At 50.1% G+C, this 17,484-nt stretch overlaps 5 protein-coding genes across 5 annotated transcripts; 2 read left to right on the top strand and 3 right to left on the bottom strand.

Annotated features, from left to right (window-relative positions):
* Positions 1–1,198: 1,198 nt before the first annotated feature.
* T310_0578 (Transmembrane hyphal anastomosis protein Ham2/Far11) lies at positions 1,199–4,784 on the bottom strand (the record flags this gene model as incomplete). Its single annotated transcript, XM_013476558.1, has 8 exons — positions 1,199–2,045; positions 2,098–2,227; positions 2,276–2,433; positions 2,499–2,611; positions 2,670–3,503; positions 3,557–3,645; positions 3,699–3,874; positions 3,934–4,784. The coding sequence occupies 8 exons, from the start codon at positions 4,782–4,784 to the stop codon at positions 1,199–1,201; spliced, it is 3,198 nt and encodes a 1,065-aa protein (XP_013332012.1).
* Positions 4,785–7,377: 2,593 nt separating this feature from the next.
* T310_0577 (RING finger protein) lies at positions 7,378–9,366 on the top strand (the record flags this gene model as incomplete). Its single annotated transcript, XM_013476557.1, has 1 exon — positions 7,378–9,366. One exon carries the CDS (start codon positions 7,378–7,380, stop codon positions 9,364–9,366), a length of 1,989 nt encoding a protein of 662 aa, XP_013332011.1.
* Positions 9,367–9,920: 554 nt separating this feature from the next.
* Positions 9,921–12,781, bottom strand: T310_0576 (uncharacterized protein; the record flags this gene model as incomplete). The annotated part of the gene is made up of 4 exons (XM_013476556.1): positions 9,921–11,535; positions 11,593–12,366; positions 12,533–12,594; positions 12,659–12,781. 4 exons carry the CDS (start codon positions 12,779–12,781, stop codon positions 9,921–9,923), a joined length of 2,574 nt encoding a protein of 857 aa, XP_013332010.1.
* Positions 12,782–13,294: 513 nt separating this feature from the next.
* Positions 13,295–14,235, top strand: T310_0575 (uncharacterized protein; the record flags this gene model as incomplete). Its single annotated transcript, XM_013476555.1, has 2 exons — positions 13,295–13,332; positions 13,401–14,235. 2 exons carry the CDS (start codon positions 13,295–13,297, stop codon positions 14,233–14,235), a joined length of 873 nt encoding a protein of 290 aa, XP_013332009.1.
* Positions 14,236–14,393: 158 nt separating this feature from the next.
* Positions 14,394–17,241, bottom strand: T310_0574 (Mannosyl-oligosaccharide glucosidase; the record flags this gene model as incomplete). The annotated part of the gene is made up of 7 exons (XM_013476554.1): positions 14,394–14,642; positions 14,726–15,632; positions 15,681–16,059; positions 16,124–16,169; positions 16,218–16,375; positions 16,432–16,908; positions 16,986–17,241. 7 exons carry the CDS (start codon positions 17,239–17,241, stop codon positions 14,394–14,396), a joined length of 2,472 nt encoding a protein of 823 aa, XP_013332008.1.
* Between the last annotated feature and the right edge of the window lie 243 nt (positions 17,242–17,484).

The raw sequence follows: 17,484 nt of genomic DNA, 5'->3' as shown, positions 1-17,484 counted from the left end.
CAGGCCCATCTCAGGCCTGGCTAATGCGAGAAGGCCAACTTGATACGAATATCTTGCTGATAGATCGCACAGTCCTTCGTTATCATGGAACCAAAAAACCACCCCGTCGACTTCCCCTGTCTTCGCTGCCGCCTGTCTTTCCCCTCCGTCGACAGTCGTCGTCGACATATCGAAGAGTCGATCAACCACAATCTCTGTCTCCTGTGCAATTTTCAGAAGGACTTTGAAACCTTTTCGGCGCTCCAGAATCATCTCGACCGGGACCACCTCTATTGCGAGCCATGCCACTGGTTCGCTCCGTCTGCACTGGGCCTCGAGCAGCACAACATCTCACGGCATATGATGTGCAGCGTCTGCAAGGAATTCTTCATGAACCTCAATGAGCTCAACGGACATGCCATGGTTCATCGCCCCAGAAGCGCATCCTGTGTTCTGTGCGACAAAGAGTTTCCCGTCCTATCAGCTGCATTTAATCACCTGGAATCTGGAAATTGTGAGGCAGGAGCTACGCGAGCCGATATACGGGGCCTCGCAGAGGAATTCGTGAGTAAAAGGCGATATCCAAGAGCGCCCGATGGCCACATCTTCAGGTGCTGGACGTGTCAACGTGGCTATCACCGACTGAGCGATCTGCTGCAACACGTTGAGACCCGTTCCTGTCGAGAGGGTTACTGGAAAGGAGTGGGCAACACCGGCATCCTTGTCCAGTTCATCCGTGACAACCTCAAGAACGCCGTCAATACTCGACTATCGTTGAGCGCCAACAAAGTCACGGAGCAATACCAACCGACATCAGGGTCAGCAGGGGTAACGAATGGAGTTTCGTGAAGTCGATCCAGACTGGACTTCGACCTGATGAGCTCTTCATCCAAGTCCGAAGACGCCAGTTGGATGTTTTGTTGTGATTCCAAGACTTTGGAATTGGGTCCATTGTGTCAATTTTGCCAAGCCTCCACATCAGGGGAGACTGCAAGGCCATGTGTGTGCACATTGGTTTTTTTTTTGGGACTTGTACTGTGCCACACCAAGTGTTTGGCCATTCCATTAATTCATGCGTCATAATAGCCATAACGAATAAAGAATACGGAGTAATCATATCATAGATTTCGTGCCTGATTGTTCACAGAAACACAAAGATCATCAACCAAGTCATGATTGAACCAAGTAGCAACTTCCTAACAGAAAACGTTTATCCGCTCTACCACCCTTCCATTTGTAATGGTCCACCATCCCACTCAGTACCATTTGGAGGCCCCCCAGGACCTCCCAGCTGGTCATCACCAACCTCGTTGGGCAAGTCGTCTCCATAGAGACCCCAGCCCATGGCCTCCAGCTCGCGTGTGAAGAAATCCCTTTCTTCCTCAACGAGAGATGCGCCATCCTCGATGTTCATGACGTCCTTGTATTGACGCAGGTGCCACCAATGCGTGAGACCACGCAGGGCTTGCTCAAGGGGCAACGCCTCCTCGACCTCAGCATCCACGTCGGAGCCCGCCAGCCAATCATCACGCAATTCCGGACGGCAGTACAGATAGATTGCTGTGATGACACGCATGTTGCTTTGTCGCCATTTGCGGCCGCAGTATGGAACTTGAGATTTGAAAAGTTTGAGGGTGTAGAGGCGCAGGTGAGGATCCGGGATTTTGAGCCCCTTACGGAGAATCGTGCTGGATTTATACTGAACCAGCAAGAGGCACCGATGGGCCTTGTTTTTGGTGATCTTCTGCATAATATGGAGGTAGTTTATAGCAGAAAAGAAGTTGCGGAAAGAGTATGTGGTAATCGGCTCTTTAGGGAGAGGACCGGTCGGGTATCCTAATTCATCAACTTCAGGGCGTATCGGTCCGTCTGAAAATTCGGCGACAGACTCTGCAAACTTCTCAGGTGATGGACCTCGCACCGAAGAGCTCCCCGTGACAAATCCCTGGGGCCGATTATGACGGAGGATGGGTGGGGGAACCGCTTCATCTTCACTATGCGATGATTCACCTGGAGAAGGTGGCTCAGGGGGTTGCTCAGAGTTGACATGGCAGAAGTGGAAGAAGCTACATGCACGTCAGTAGGGTATAACTAAACAGGGATCTTCGGGGTAAATACCTGAGATCCTCACGGTCATGTTTCTGTGCGACTGCTTGGTCCACATCCTGATGAGCAAACATTTTCAAGATCAATGGCAAATAGTTCGAGTCAAGCAATAGCTGAGTCATGTACTCAAACTTCAAGATGTCTGGACCTCTAGTCAGCAGACGTTGGAGCAAGGATGCGATCGACTTACGTGATCTCTTAAACCACTTTAGCAGCAGCAAAAGGGATCCGGACACGGCCTTTCCAGTGATTTCTCGTAACCTGGTAATATCAAGCTCTTCAATATCCACATCAGAGTCATGGTTCGCAGGTGCTCCATTCGGTCCTGAAGCATAACCATTCATAGCGCTATAATAATTATGAAATTCATTAGCCATTTACGCCACATTTTGGAACGGATAAGAGGAGAGTACCTTTGGCCGTGACCATTCTGACCATTAGCCTGGTTTACCATCGCACTGACATTGGTCAAGATGACTTTCAGAAGAACAATGACAAGAGATTGCAGATGGGGCATTGCTTGTCGCTGCAAACTTGTCAATAAAGGGATGGATGTCAACCATACTCTGCTTAACTCCACTCACATAAAATGCCTCAACGGCATCCAACCGCCGTTGAATATCCTCATTGTCTGTCTCCTTCACTCGCTTCTCTTCGCCCTTTCCCTGACTCTTCTCCGGAGATGAGTCCGTGCTTGGTTCAACTCCGTCACCGGCATCAGGTCGGCTGGGTGTCTCGTCCGTGTTCCAACCACGTTCATATTTCATGAAACGTTCCCGTTCTTCCCATAGTTGCCGTGTCGCTCTCGTCATCTTAACGTGGCTAGAGAACAGCTCCCCGGCTTCGATGATCGAGGCCGGGACGTCACTTCCCTCCCATTTCTTTCCTACTAGGGTATCCTGCAGTTCACTTGAACCCTTTCCTCCGATCTTATTGCTTGAATCATCCAAAGGAGGGTACATGAAGGGAAAATTCTGGTTCGTCTGGTAGTTTTGCTTCTTTCCAGCCTTCCCACCCGGCCCAATAGGAGACGGAGGTGGAGAAGGTGCCGGAGTAGCGATATGAACAGATTGGTGAAGAATGGACCCGCTACCGCTAACGGCAGATGGGCCAACGCCAGAAAAGAGGCCATTCACCGAAGTCGAGCGACTAGGATGGTTTGGTAAAGGAGGAAGGATGGAATTATTCTCCAGTTCTAGAGGGACGACCGGCGGTGGCGGATTGTACGCGGGGTATTTGGAGATAAGCTCCTGCCGGAAGATGTGATAGTCAAGAGGCGATGCTGTCAGGAAAGGTGTCCGTCGAGAAGCGTCGCCCCCCGGGATTTCAAGCGGAGGCTCTAACTCTGCTTTCGCAGTCGCCAGACTATCGCTTCCTCCAAAAACAAGTAATATGGACTTCCAAAACAGGAGGATAATCTGTGCTAACGTTAAAATATGGACTTGGTGCGATGAATTGGAGACGATCATACCCTTGTAAAAGGAACGCTGGCGGAATCATCCCACCGTAACCGTGCAATAATCTCGACAAGCGTGACCAGCAGGCTTGGCTTAAGGGAAGCTGAGACGAAATCAGTAAGCTGTATTGCGGTCATGTAGACGGGTTATTCTTACCAACCGCGTCTCGCAAGGCCACCTGTGGCTTGTCAAAGGACTCCAGTCTTCGAGCAACTTCAACGACAAAATACAGACACGTGAGGATGAGATTGGCTTCTCTCTCACGGGCCATAATCTGCGCGGCATGGTCGTTTTCGTTATCGACCTCAATAGAGTCCAGTTCAGTGAGATTGCTAGACAGGTGTGTCAGAAAGTCAAGAAAGAAAAGGGCATCCACACAGGCTTAACTGACCGGTCTTTGTCGAAAACCTTCCTCATATACTCAAATAACGTCGGAATTCCAGAGCATTCATGCACGAGGAGGACGTTGTTCTCAATCCATTTAATCTGCAGCGACTTCGACCTCGGAGTTTCAGCTGCTTCTTTGGCAGTAGGCACATCGGGATAATCATCTACAGATCTGCCTGCAGTCACTCCCCACACACCAGCCATCGTGTAGCACACTGCTTCTAGAGCTTCAATCCGTAAGAACAGATCAGGATTATGCAGTTCATCCAGCGTCCGCTCCATGAAAGCCTTGCGCAAATCAGAGCTGGCATCGAGCCACGACACTTGACCCGAGGCAGAAGACTTCTGTCCACAAAACTCCTTCCAATGATGCTCAAAAGAGACTTTGGATCCTAGGAGCATCATTCGCTCCGGCTCACTATACTGAAACCATTCGTCCAGCTCTTCCGGAAAAGGTTGGCAATCAGCATATTCAAAGGCATACGCTCGCTGCTCAAGCTTGGGGATGTCCTGTACGATCCTCTTCAGTTGAGCAAGGTTGAGCGAATCGGTTGCGAGCTCAGCATTCTGCTGACTCGGAGCCGGAGGGGGAGGCTGTAGAGGCGGCGGCGGAGCAACTGCTTCGCGGCGCACCTCCGACCGTCCAGAAGCTCCTAGATTTTGCCCTCCTGGCACGTTTGATGCAGCATCCCGGTTACTTGCAGGTTGGTCTCTGGCAAGTCCGTCTACGACCTCTGCCATGAGTTGCTCGTCAGGAACAGGTGAGATGTCGGTGCCCGTCTGATCGACCTCATCAGCCTTGACAATAACATGATCCGGGCCATTTCCCTCTTCTGAAGTTGAAGAATGAGCCATCTTGAAGCTTTATGCACTGATTCACTTCTTGATGGGCTTCCAAATGATAGAAACAGAACACGTGGGATGAGGACAACATCAAGGGTATCTCAATGCAGTGACCAAAAGAAAGTCAACAAACAAAGTTAAAGAATCAAGGAAAGCAGTCATGCATCGTCATGATCATTTAGGGGCCATGAGGTAGTTCATTCTTGAGGTTTAGATGATATGCTGATGATAAGATGGGATTGGATAACTGGAGAGATTTCGGAAAAGGTGAATTTCCGTGGGCTCAGTCATGTGATAGGTCCAGTCAAAACAGGTAATATGATTAGGGTGCAGCAGACAGCTCTATGATGCAAATGTTTGCACAGACCACAACAACAGGTGCCCATAGCTAAGCGTGTTGTACTGTCCTCATCCATGCATACATTGTAGAGGTCTACAAAAGTACAGTTCAATAGGTTTGAAATTATTTATAAGAATTCCTGCTTATTTACAGTCACAAGGAAACACAAAGCTCTGCCTGATTCCATTATTAGGTCACTTTCCTAGATTCCCACACTCTAAAGGTTAAATCGATTTCCGCGAGGCATCACTATCCTCTCGTCGTTTCAGCTTCCTCCGCGCCTCCCAGCGTTGCCAACCGGCCTCGACAAGGTCCTCACTCACCACCAAATCGCGAATCCGTGCTTGCCTTGCAAGAGGCAAATCCAAAGCCCAGTCAATCCAACCGTGTGTTCGAAGATATGACGTGAAGGAAAACCAGAAAACAGCAAAAACTATACCCGCTGCGCAACCGGCCAGGACCTGCTTCGGAGTGTGGTAATTCAAATATACTCGACTGACGGAAACAGCGCCCGCACCGAGGCAAGCAAGAATCGAAATGGCAACGCGTTCCAAGAAAGTGGTCGCATGTTGCGAGGTCGAGAGGTTCGGAGCGTGTCGAAGGAGTAGGAAAAGGACGAAATAGAGGGAGAAGAATGCAACAAACTGCGCATGCGAAGAAGGCATCCCGTAGCCCTTACCATACATTTCTGTGGAAATTTGTCTCATTAGCATGACGAGTAACTGAAGCGAAGAAACTCATGGCTGTTGCATTATAAAACCCACGTTTCGGCCTTTCCTCTCGAATCCATCTTTTCAACACGAAATTCAGAACCTCACACACTAGCTGGCCCACGAACATCAGGATCACCTCCACCTCCCTCGATGACCAGATCAGCGTGACATAGACTATACATAGAGCTTGCGGAACCAGCGCAAGCCAAGCGGACAAGTATGAAAAGATGTCTCGAGGATTCTGGCATCCATTGGTCAGTAAAACAACACAACTGTATGCACTCCGACAGGAGGAATCTCACGTAATGCACATGGGTCAGAGAGAGGGATGCCAGAGGCTGCTCCAATGGCGACATCTTGGGAGTATGTAAGTGAGATCAGGACAGTGAGGTAGCCAAGAGACCCAAAGATCGAGTCCGAATAGTGAGCAACGTATGTGGTTGGACTGGCGAAGAGCAGCAGCAATGACTACCGGCAGAATAATGGCATGATGCCAGGAATCGAGTGGCCGCTAGGCAGGTCTGGAGGTCTGCAGCGTGTAGTGCAGCAAATGGAGCAGTACAGAGGATATCCAAGTTACTCTGTGGTAACGATTACGGAGTATGTCGTTCCCAGCTTTAGTCCATCCCGAACAAGAAAGCGCGTCACTGCCTAGCTCGTGATTCGTGAAGGGGTGCCGCTTTTAGCGTCCGCCGATCCACCGCAAAAGCAGCAGCTGACTGCCCGTCTGGGAAAGTGAGGGGCCGATTCCGCAGAGGCCGTCTAGTGAGGGGCAACTTGATAATGATTCCCCATCATCGCCCAAGGAGCGGAAAATAAAGCCCAACTCTGCCGGGCAGCAAGTGTGTGTTGATGCCCATCCATCGTCTTTTGCTTAATTAATTAATTGACTGTCCTCATTTCATCTCCACACTTGCATGTCTCCTGGGCCTACCTCCGTCCTTCCTAGCCTGACGGAGAACTTCTATTTCCTGGCAGCATCACGATCGAATCATGAAGACTCACTCCTTGACCATTTTGCCCTCGTCTTTCCTAATACGGTTTCCGACAGATTCTTGCTCTTTAGGAACGCAGGCCAACCCTCAGCAGACTCTGGCAACGAACGGCATTCTCCACCACGTTTTCCTACCTCACAGGTTCGCGCGACGACAAGCTGTGGTCTTTCCTCCGTGATTTGTGTTGTCGTGCGGCCTTCAGGTATGCGCCAATCCTGTCTATTAATTGCTTCGATTTGCCTTCCTGCTTGTTGCCACTTGCTGTTCCTTGGCTCTAACCGAACTGTTGCTTTCTAAGCAGACCCATATAAATTTACAGATATACATCCCAAATTGCATTATCTTCCTCTCCTGACCCGCTATCATGTCCAGGTGACACAGGCGACAGGCCTGGTGCAGACGCCAACTCTGTTTGTACAGTGATGACAGGAAAGCATTCACGTCTCAGGGAAGATTAAGTTCATAGGATCCCCCTGCTGCTTCCTGTCATATCCGCAATTCGCATTAACAAATCTCCACCCTTAACCTTTGGAAGTGCAGGTTCCTTCCTCGACACAATGCATTTCGCACCGATCCCGGAAGAGGATGACCGCTCAATCGAGCTGTCCTCGATTGCAGCCATCTATCCGGAAATCAGAATCGACGAGAAATTTCCTTACAAAGCATCCCTCGATCTTCCTGTCGCACCATCGTCGCCGTTGCGGGTTCGTTTTGAACAGGGCCCCGAAAATTACCAAGCTCCGATCACGCCCCCTACTTCTCTTGAGGCGAGCGAAAATGGGATTAATGGTGGAGGTCTTGACGGAGTCACCAGGGCAGTGGCCGAAAATATACCCGATATTCACCATCTATCCTACCTCCCGCCACTGTCTCTCGAAATCGAGCTTCCACAAGGCTACCCATCAGAAGAGCCGCCAATCTTCAACATCAGCACAAACCCACCATGGTTACCCCTACCACAGATATCAAAACTGCTAGACGATGGGAGAAGGCTTTGGGAGGAGAGTGGGAAAGACATGGTGGTCTACACCTACATCGATCATCTCCAGCAACTATCAGAAACTGCATTCGATCTGGCTCAAACTCCCGACGCAGAGGTCCGACTGCCTCGCAGTCTGAAGATTGCAATGCTCGATTTCGACATGAAAGCGAAGAGGGAGAAGTTCGAACAAGAAACCTTCGAATGCGGCGTCTGCCTAGAACCCAAGAAAGGGGTGAATTGCCATCGCATGTTGCGCTGTTCTCACGTTTTCTGCATACCATGTCTTCAGGATTTCTATAATACCTGTATCAAAGAGGGAGATGTTGACAGCGTCAAATGCCTGGCTCCTGATTGTGGCAAAGATCCGCATCCAGCACCTGCCCCCCCTTCGGACCAATCTGAACAACCACAACAGACCAAGAAACGAAAGAAACAGGATCGGACGCTCAATCCTAGTGAGCTGCTTCAAATTCCTTTGGAACAGGAGACCGTCCAGCGATATGTTTTCTTGAAGCGGAAAAAGAAACTCGAGGCAGACAAGACGACGATATACTGTCCACGAAAGTGGTGTCAGGGCGTTGCTCGGTCTAAGCGACACCCCAAACCCAGTGACCCTATTACAGATGATCTCGGAGACTCTGATGATGACGATGAAAACGATGTTATGAACTTTGATCCTCTTGGAGATGAGGCTCAGCTGCCGCCCGTGGCCGATCGAGTTGTGATCTGCGAGGATTGCGGATATGCATTCTGTTGCGTTTGCAAAAAGGGGTGGCATGGAGAACTTGTGCGCTGTTTCCCCCGAAGAGAAGCCGAGCTTTCAGCGGAAGAAAAGGCAACGGAAGAATACTTGAAGTTGTACACCACACAATGCCCGACGTGCAATGCTCCGTGCCAGAAGAGGATGGGATGCAACCATATGATATGTTCCCAATGCCATACCCACTTCTGTTATCTCTGCTCGACCTGGTTGTCTGAAGACAATCCCTATCGACACTTCAACACTTCGGGCAGCAGCTGTTACAACCGTCTGTGGGACTTGGAAGGTGGCGACGGAATTGATCCAGAGGGCGCTGAGGCCCTGCACCAGATCCCAGATGATTTGAGAGATTTCGAAACTGAGAGTGAAAGTGACGATGATGAAGATAATGGCAGCGAGTCTGATGATAATCCTGTTTGGGAATTTGATGAAAGTAGTGACGATGACAGTGACGACAATGAAATGAATCGGAGGAGGCCTCCTCCACCAGCGCCAGTCCCCCCTAGAGTAATGCCACCAGCTGGCAATGCTCACCAAAACCAGAGAGGCAATCCCCGTGGTCTGGACGCAGCGGGTCTTGCCGCTGCCGCGGAGCGCCAGGCACAGGCGCTTGCCATGGCTCAGATTCGAGATCGACCAGGCGCACGCGAAGCCTTCCCACGGCCTCCACAGCGAGTTGGTGGCGGGTTACAACAACGTCGGGAACCACATAGACCGGTTCGACAGGAAGGTCTACAACGATTTCTGGAATTGGTACAGAACGACCAGGAAGACGAATGGGACAGTGATGAGCTGAACGGCTAAACTACATCCCATTACTCTTTACGTATCCTGATCCTTCTAACCTTATTTCTGTATTTATTTTGCATTAAATTGAGTTACGATAGCATGGACGTGCTGTGATTCCCCTTCGTCGTTTGGTTTGAATTATGGCCAATCCTGTACACATGCAACATTATGTAGTTTCAAGAAGCATCTCCTTCATTCTAGACTTAGCGCCCGTACATTCATGATATCGCACCTTTTTGGCCAATTCCCTTTTCTCTTTCTTCCTGTTTTGGCTATCTGCGCATCTATCCATTACTCCATTTTTGGCAACCCTATGTCATGCAACACGCATATGTACAGTATACATATTTACTGTACATGTACATTACTGGTTAAATTATCAGCGACAATCACGTATGTATTAATCTTGAGTTCTGGCCTAACCAATCAATAAGGTTACCTAGAACATAACAGAATCCTCAAATATGTTTAGGCTCCCTGCCGAAAGTAAAGAATATATATAAAGAAAAGGGCCTTAATTCTGCCATTGCATGCAAGGGTATGTACGTAATAGGATATTATTTATCTAGCTAGATAAGCAAAAGGTCGTCACGCTCGCCATCATAGTTCTCGCCAACAACAGTATCAGACCATTCGTACCAGAATTCATAACTCATCACGGTGTGATCGCCGTACGTGAGAAACAGGCGGTAGCGACGGGATGGGTTCCACCCTTGCCAACGCTCATGCGGCTGGTAGTTTCGATTCGCGATCGCGTGGCATTCGGGCAGAGTGAGCTTGGAAGAGTGCGGACGGTTGAGGTTCAGGTTCGTGGGGAGATCGCTCTCAGTCTCCATCATCATCATCTCGTCCTCAGTCGGTTGTTGTTGTTCCTCAGCATCAGGCTTTATGTACCAAGAATCCCCATCAGAATTATCAATAGATACAGGTTCTCCGTTAATCCCTTGGAACTTGTAGTGAAAGGACAAGTCGTTCCGGTCACAGGCCCCGCGGGGAATGTATGACACATCGGCTGGCTTCTCGAATCCCTGCACGGGACTGACAGCGATTCCGAGTAGAGGAATAAGCGGGCGATCCGCGTACTTTTCTTGACTGGCAAGGGGCAGCATCCAATTGATTCGGAAAGTAAGCCCCTTTCCGGGAGCTTCTGTAAGAGTAATCACGGCGGCGCGGCCTTTCTGCGTGGCCGCGATGACGATGCCGTGTTCGGGAACATATTTCACCATATTGAAGCGGTCATAGGAGCGTATCGACAGGATAGTGCGAGTAAAGGGTTGTCGCAATGGACCACCGCATACAACACTGGGATATGACGCGAACGGGTGGGGAATGAGACGAATGTCGGTCTGTGAGAAATGAAGGATTGGAAAATTGAAACAGATCGGTTCTGGTGCTGACGGTAGATCTTTCGCTCGTATCTGTTCCTCCGTCTCCGTGTTGGGATCGCTCGTAGTATCCCGCATTACACCGCTGGAATGTTGAGAAGAAGCCTCTCCTGTCTCTGCAGAGTGGTCGCTAGCGTCTTCACTTGCTCCAGAATCCTCTGTCTGCTGCTGTTCGCCACCTCCTTCAACGGTTTCGGCATTTTCGTCATCTATCACTTCTAATTCTATGTCTGAATCAGACATAGCGTCTCCAAGAGCCTCTTGCAGGATAAGTTGAAGAACATCGTTAGCAGTCATTGACTCATCCAGCGTAAAGTGACCGTTATTATTATTGTCAGCTGCTTGGTGTGGAGTCGGTTGATCGCTTCTAGTTTCAGCCTCAGCAGCGGCGGATCTTTGTCCATCTGTGCCTTGCTCTCCTGAGGATCGCCCTTCATGGCTTTCCTCACGCCCAACGTTGCTAGCTGATACACCCTCAATGTCACTCAGCTCGTCGTCAGAAGATGTATCGGAGGATCGAGATAAGGAAGGCGTCTGTGGATAGCTGTCTTTGCTGATGCAGCAATCAGGGTCGAAAATATCAGGAATAGTCGGCTCTTCCGGTTCACTCCTGACAGCAGGCGGGAAGTAGTTGTACAAATGAGAAGCATCTTGAACCTCTCTGCTCAGATGAGTGAGGTCAAATACTGTCTCACTGTCTCTCATCTTTTGGTACGGACATCCACCGCACGCCTGGACGAGCGACTTCTTCAATCGGAAAGTCCGGGGGTCAAGTGCCAAAACGCTCCAGCCACGTTCACTATTCAATTAGTTAGATAAGCCGTCTGTTGACAGTTGAAAGGAGCATCTAACTCACTCGTTGCGCAAGGTTTGTGGAAACGGCTCAACAGAAGCATCACTAAAGTGAAAAGCATTGAAGGGCCCAAGGCCTTCCCAGATCTTCCAGACAAGTAGCTTATTGTCTATATCAGTACTGACCATCCATGTCCCATTGGGGTCGAGGTCGCAATTGAGGAATGAGACACACGGAATATTGGTGAAATGCCCTGTGTACGTGAGCCGAACATTGCGGGAACGGTAACGATCTGGCATAAGACGACGAAACTGGAGGAATTGAGCGTTGTTCTCAACATTTAACCAGTTCTGTCCATAGTCTCTGTAATCGTCCTGGAAGTCCAAAGGGCTCTCCGAGTCGTCACTGCTCTCGGAGCTGGTGTCGACCAACGCAAATGCAAAGACGGTAATGAGGCCAGTATTAGCACTGACGGCAATCAAGCGGGCAAGCTTATGAATTGCCAATCCCCAAGCGCTCATGCCAACATGCTCACACAGAAACGGGTCAATATGTGGATCCCTTACTGGGCGTTTCTCGTTGTTTGCCTTCGCACGCTCTAATGCTGAGAAGATGCTCTCGACATGGTAGCCACAAACGTTTCCGGAATCGGTCGCAAGGAGTAAAACCTCATCACGTCCTAGGTCGTCGACAAGGATGTTGTTAATGGCATGAGGGAACTCGGGGGAAATGTAGCCTTCTGCGTTGGGGTCCTTCATCACGGGCGTGATGATCATCTCCGGTGTCGAGCCAAGGACCTGCCAAGGACCAGACGGTTTCCAGACATAGATCTGATGGCTATATGCAACGAAGAGCAAGTTGCGACGCTGGGAAAGCGCAGTCTTATCGATGCATTACAAGGATCAGTAACGACTCACACGGCATATGTTCTTCGACATCATTATACTTACGAGATTGTTTCTCCAAGCTGCTGCCGTAGGCGGAAGTACTCCATCTCTCCTACCGGTCTTCATTAGCATAGTCCTGACTGTTGCTGACGAGATAAGTCATAACATACACAGGGAACTAGATTCTACAGTTAGTACGGGCCGACTTAGTCTTGACCAGACAAAAGATGAGAGTGGCTCACTCTTTTGGCCCCCTTCTCAACATTGATCGGTTTTAGGCGTAAATCGTTCCGTACTCTCCATTTTCTAGTGCCCGATTCTTCATCTTCGGTCGCACGCCAGAGTCTTGCCCACTCATGCGACATTGTGGAGAATTGAAATTGAGTCTCTCTGAAATTTTCAATGCAAATATGCTTGTTTAATAATTGACAGGAGATTAAATCTCATAACACACAGTTCGCAGAAATGATGTTTACAAGTAAGTGTGAGAAGATCTGATGATTGATGACGGTAATCTCCGCTCACAAAGTGAATGAAGAGCTCATAGGCGGCAGCAGCTCGTCACCAGTACAAGTTCTAGCATGCCCAAACCATGCAATAGTGGTGCCTGCACCAAAATCAATGCATGCAAGATTATTCACGTTACCAATAGTGTGGCGCTGCCTATCTCATTTGTTTGTAAATTGTTGTGCAGTAGATCATGGACTGAGGTCATTGCCTTTGGGTGGTTCCGTGCACGTGCCACCAAGCTTGACGTCGCATGCTAACCTCCTACCTACGGAGTGCTCCGTACCGCCCTAGCAGAACAGGACATCTTTATTTCCAAGCTGGCCAATTTATCATAACCCAGTCTTTCTCTTGCCAGCTTGAATATCAGTATGGATTTAGTCGCAGGTGTCCGCAAAGAAGGTAGTCGGTAAGTTTGTCCAACACATCCCCAAAATCGTTACGTTTAGAATGCAGCTGACGAGGTTCACTGTACAGCGGCGGTCGCGACGCCTTCAAATGGGAAGATGTCAAACAATCCTCCCACCGGGAGAACTACCTTGGTCACTCGATCATGGCGCCTGTCGGTCGATGGCAGAAAGGTCGCGATCTGCACTGGTACGCCAAGGCGAAGGAGGAAGACCCGAAGGCAGAAGACCAAGCCAAGAGAGAACGCGAAGAGGAAATTCGCCGTATCAAGGAAGCTGAGCAGGAGGCAATGGCACGCGCACTGGGGCTTCCTGTCGCGCCGAAGAGCACCAATGCCAACCTGACTCCCCTGGGCGGGAAAGAGGTCCAGAAAGCGGTTCAAGAGACGACGGCACAGGATGATGATGAGGAAAGAGGCCGAGGGATAGGATTCGGCTCATACGGGGGTGGACCAAGTGGAATGACCGGTAAGGGCAATGGCGACAGACTCGAGGCTGTCGGTCTGGATTCGGACGGTCGGGCCGCAAGACGACCCCATGCTTCGCGTAGTAGGAGCCCTCGTCGTGAGTCCAAGCGGGAGCGAAGTCGCGATCGTAGCCGTGACAGGGACAGGGAACGGAGACGGCACAGACACGGTCATGACCGTCACCATCGCCATGAGCACAGACACCGTTCTAGATCCAGATCCAGATCGCATGATCGCGATCGCGATCGAAGGCGAGACCCGGAGCGATCTCACCATAGACGAAGAACACCATCCCGTTCCAGGAGCCCGGATAGAAGGCGCCACCATGATCGTGATGAACGCGATCGGCGATGGGAACGTGACTATTCGCCAGATAGACGTCGGGACCATCGATACCGTGGGAGAAACAGAGATTCAGAATACGATCGTCGGAGGTGATTTCATGCTCATCATGGGATCGTTCTACATGTGTTTGCCTTATGATTTTGGTTGTGCATAAAGCATAGCGCCGGCGTTCGGGAAGGGATGTCACGGTATATCTATGGGTCTATTGTCTCCTATCGAGCCTGCTTTTCATGATATAATACATACATATCCTACAGTTCGTCGTGGCCTGCTCCTTTGCTCGCAGGGAGATCAGGCATAGTCATCATCTTCACCACCAAGCTCGTCCAGCCCGTGAAGTGCTGCGTCCGCTGGCCTCGTCCCGTATCCGGGTTGTACTGCTCCCACGCGAAACCAGTTCTCTTCCACTCCTTGAAGACATTCTGGACCAGATTCTTCCGGAGATCGGAATACATCTGACGGGCCTGTTCCCGGTGAGGCCCAGGAGCGGTTGCGATATCCTGAAAAAGTTTTGAATGTGAGCTCTCTCTCCATCACTGGGAAATAAAAAAAGAAACGGCGTTTTCGAAAACAGGCGACTTACGTAGAGATTCTTCAACACAAGATAGTTGATGTTCATCCATATCGGGCTCCTCCAGTAGTTCTCGGCGGTGCCGTAGAACGGGTCTTTCTTACTCAAACTACGGATACCGTAGTCGGTCCAAAGTTCTTCAGGATCGCGGATCAGATCCAAGATGGGTTTAAGACGAGGGCTGTCCGGTCCGACTATTCCCGTCAGGAACGGGAAGATCGAAATGTAGCCCTTATGACAGACATGAACGCTCTCTTCATAATCGTCGATGGTGGCGTCACAGTAAGTTTGCGCTTCCTCGTCCCAATGGAGGTCATCGATATTCCGAACAATGGCCTTCTCGTGGGCTCCAAACTCCTCTGTATCCTCTTTCTCACCTAGTGCTTCGGCAATCCGGCGGAGGGAGCGACTCGCCAGCCCCATCCAACTGATCAAGTCGGTATGGAGCTCGCCTGGATGCGGAGGCTGAGCTCGTGGATAATCGTCGAGTCCAGACGTCAAGATGTGCTGCACGGTGCGACCACGCCAGCGGTACGCTTCCTTGGCGGAGTAAGCGTCTCTGTCATAGGACTTGATATCACCCCTTTGTGTCTTTCTAAACCAGTAGTAGTGTCTTTTGAGTAACGGATAGATGGAGCGGAGATACGCATAGGCCAAGTCCCGGTTCTCCAAGTGAGCCGAGCGAAGGCTGTCTGCAATATCTTCACGATCCAAATCAATACGCGGAGCAGCCGACTTGTTGAATCTGTCCACAAATGACTCCAGGATCATGAAGAGAGTTGGCGGATTGGCATAATGAGGGTACTGCACTGTGAACTCGGGCGGGACTTTACTGCGAGCCTCCGCACCTAGAATTTGTTCCCGTGCGATCCAGCCATCTTCGTCCATCAAGTTGAACCAGCTCTTCACGATTTCCAGTCTGCTCACGGTCAGCATGCGCCTTAAAATGCATTCGTAGGAGACTTACGCGAGATCCATATCCCAATCAATAACGGGAATCAAGTGGAAACCCTCGTCCCAGAGGAATCCTCTAGGGAAGAATGGCCTGGAGGGTATGCAGGTAAACAGCTCCCTCGGCTCTTCAGCCTCAGGTCGGGCACGAGCTCTTGCTTCCGCTGCCTCTTCCCAAAACCCTTCGTTCTCTTCTTCATACTCAGGGGCAGCGGAACGATCAACGATGCCGCCTCCATAGAAATATCCGATTCCGCCAATGAGGTTCGAAAACATTGCCTTGGAAAACTCGGTATACTCTGGTGAATCGAATGGTGCCTGCGGAGCAAAGATCTTTTCGAAGCGATCTGAGAAAGAGAGTGCAGTGCTCTTAATTCCTTCTGTCAAACTCTCAGCTGTACAGATGATTGTATTAGTCGCAGCGTTAGAATTGGTCCTTAAAATGGGTATTGAACCTACATGTTATTGGCTGAGGAGCAGAGCCAGAAGAAAACAAGATATCGAACTACTACATGTGAGCCGGAGCACCTCGAATGGGACTAATAATACGTACCTCGAACGCCCCCTCGAAAACCTTCTGAACGAAATGGAGATTCCCCTCTCCTGGCTTATTGGGAATTGTGAAAACCTGAGGAGGGGGCGGAGGCGATTCGGTCCCATACTTCTGAAAAATTGCATCCACCTCAGGCTTCATGACGGTGAACAGGAGCGCTGCACACATTGTTAGCAAGGATGTGCTTCGACTCAAACAATCAGGAAACCCATACGTCTCGTTTGCCACAGATGTTCCGATGGTAGCTGCAAACTGGTAACCAGCGTCCGATCCAAGGGTTTCTCGGCGTAACTAGGATGAGAATGCTGAGGATGTTCATTGCTCTCCGGTCCTGTTGTCACATCAATGGTGAAACTACCCAAGTCTGGGGTGTAACCCTTGAGCTTCACATCGCCCTCGAGGCCTAGAGTATCTGGCTCGTTCTCGACCTGCAAGTTACCCAGCCCTTCCAGTCCCGCATAGAAGACCACCGTCGTGAACTGCTGTGCAGGAGCATCCTCTCGAGGCACTCCCTTCACTCGAGCTCCCCAGCTGCCTCCATGAAGGCCTCCCGGAACCTTGATGAAGTCGATTGTTATATCCACAGTGTTTCCGGCGTCATGAATGGTCTGGCGGCCGCCCTTGCGCACGTCGTACTCGTCCCAGCCATATCCAGCCATGCCTTCATGTTGCTCGCATGTATGTCTGAAGTCTTGAAGAACCAATTAGCTCTGGTACTCGAAAAGGCGCGTTCAATTGACAATCGGAGAAGTCACAGAGACTACTTACTTTCCTGAACCGTCCTGAAGTCATCAACCTTTGCCCACATCAATCCAGCAAACAGACTCTTGGGGTGCCGGGGTCGGACCCCAAAGTAGAGGTTAGGCTTATATGGGCCCCATAGTAGCGACTGGTTGTTTGCTCTGGCGACCTCGTTGATCAATATGGACACATCATCAGAAGATGAAGCTTGGCTAGCAGTGGAGAAGCCAAAGATAAAGAGGAATGAAACTACAAGAAGCGAGAGACTTAAAGGATGATGCATCTTTGTGGCTGCAGCATCTGTAAAAGGAAAGAGACAGCAATGCCCCTCCAATTGATGAGTCGTATGTTCTTACTGCTGCGGAGGTTCCACGTAATACTACGAAGTACTCCATACACTATGCGGGCGGCCTGTCGGAGATCGCGTGGCCCAAGCGTCTCGGTATACCATAAAACCGGATCTACAGCTTCGGAGCTTCTCCCTCATTATATTACAAGACATCAAGGAGCGTGAATATTACTATTA

This window comes from Rasamsonia emersonii (assembly GCF_000968595.1).
Source record: "Rasamsonia emersonii CBS 393.64 chromosome Unknown ctg1118621759684, whole genome shotgun sequence".
Classification (NCBI taxonomy): domain Eukaryota; kingdom Fungi; phylum Ascomycota; class Eurotiomycetes; order Eurotiales; family Trichocomaceae; genus Rasamsonia; species Rasamsonia emersonii.
This window is presented reverse-complemented; position numbering and strand designations above follow the sequence as displayed.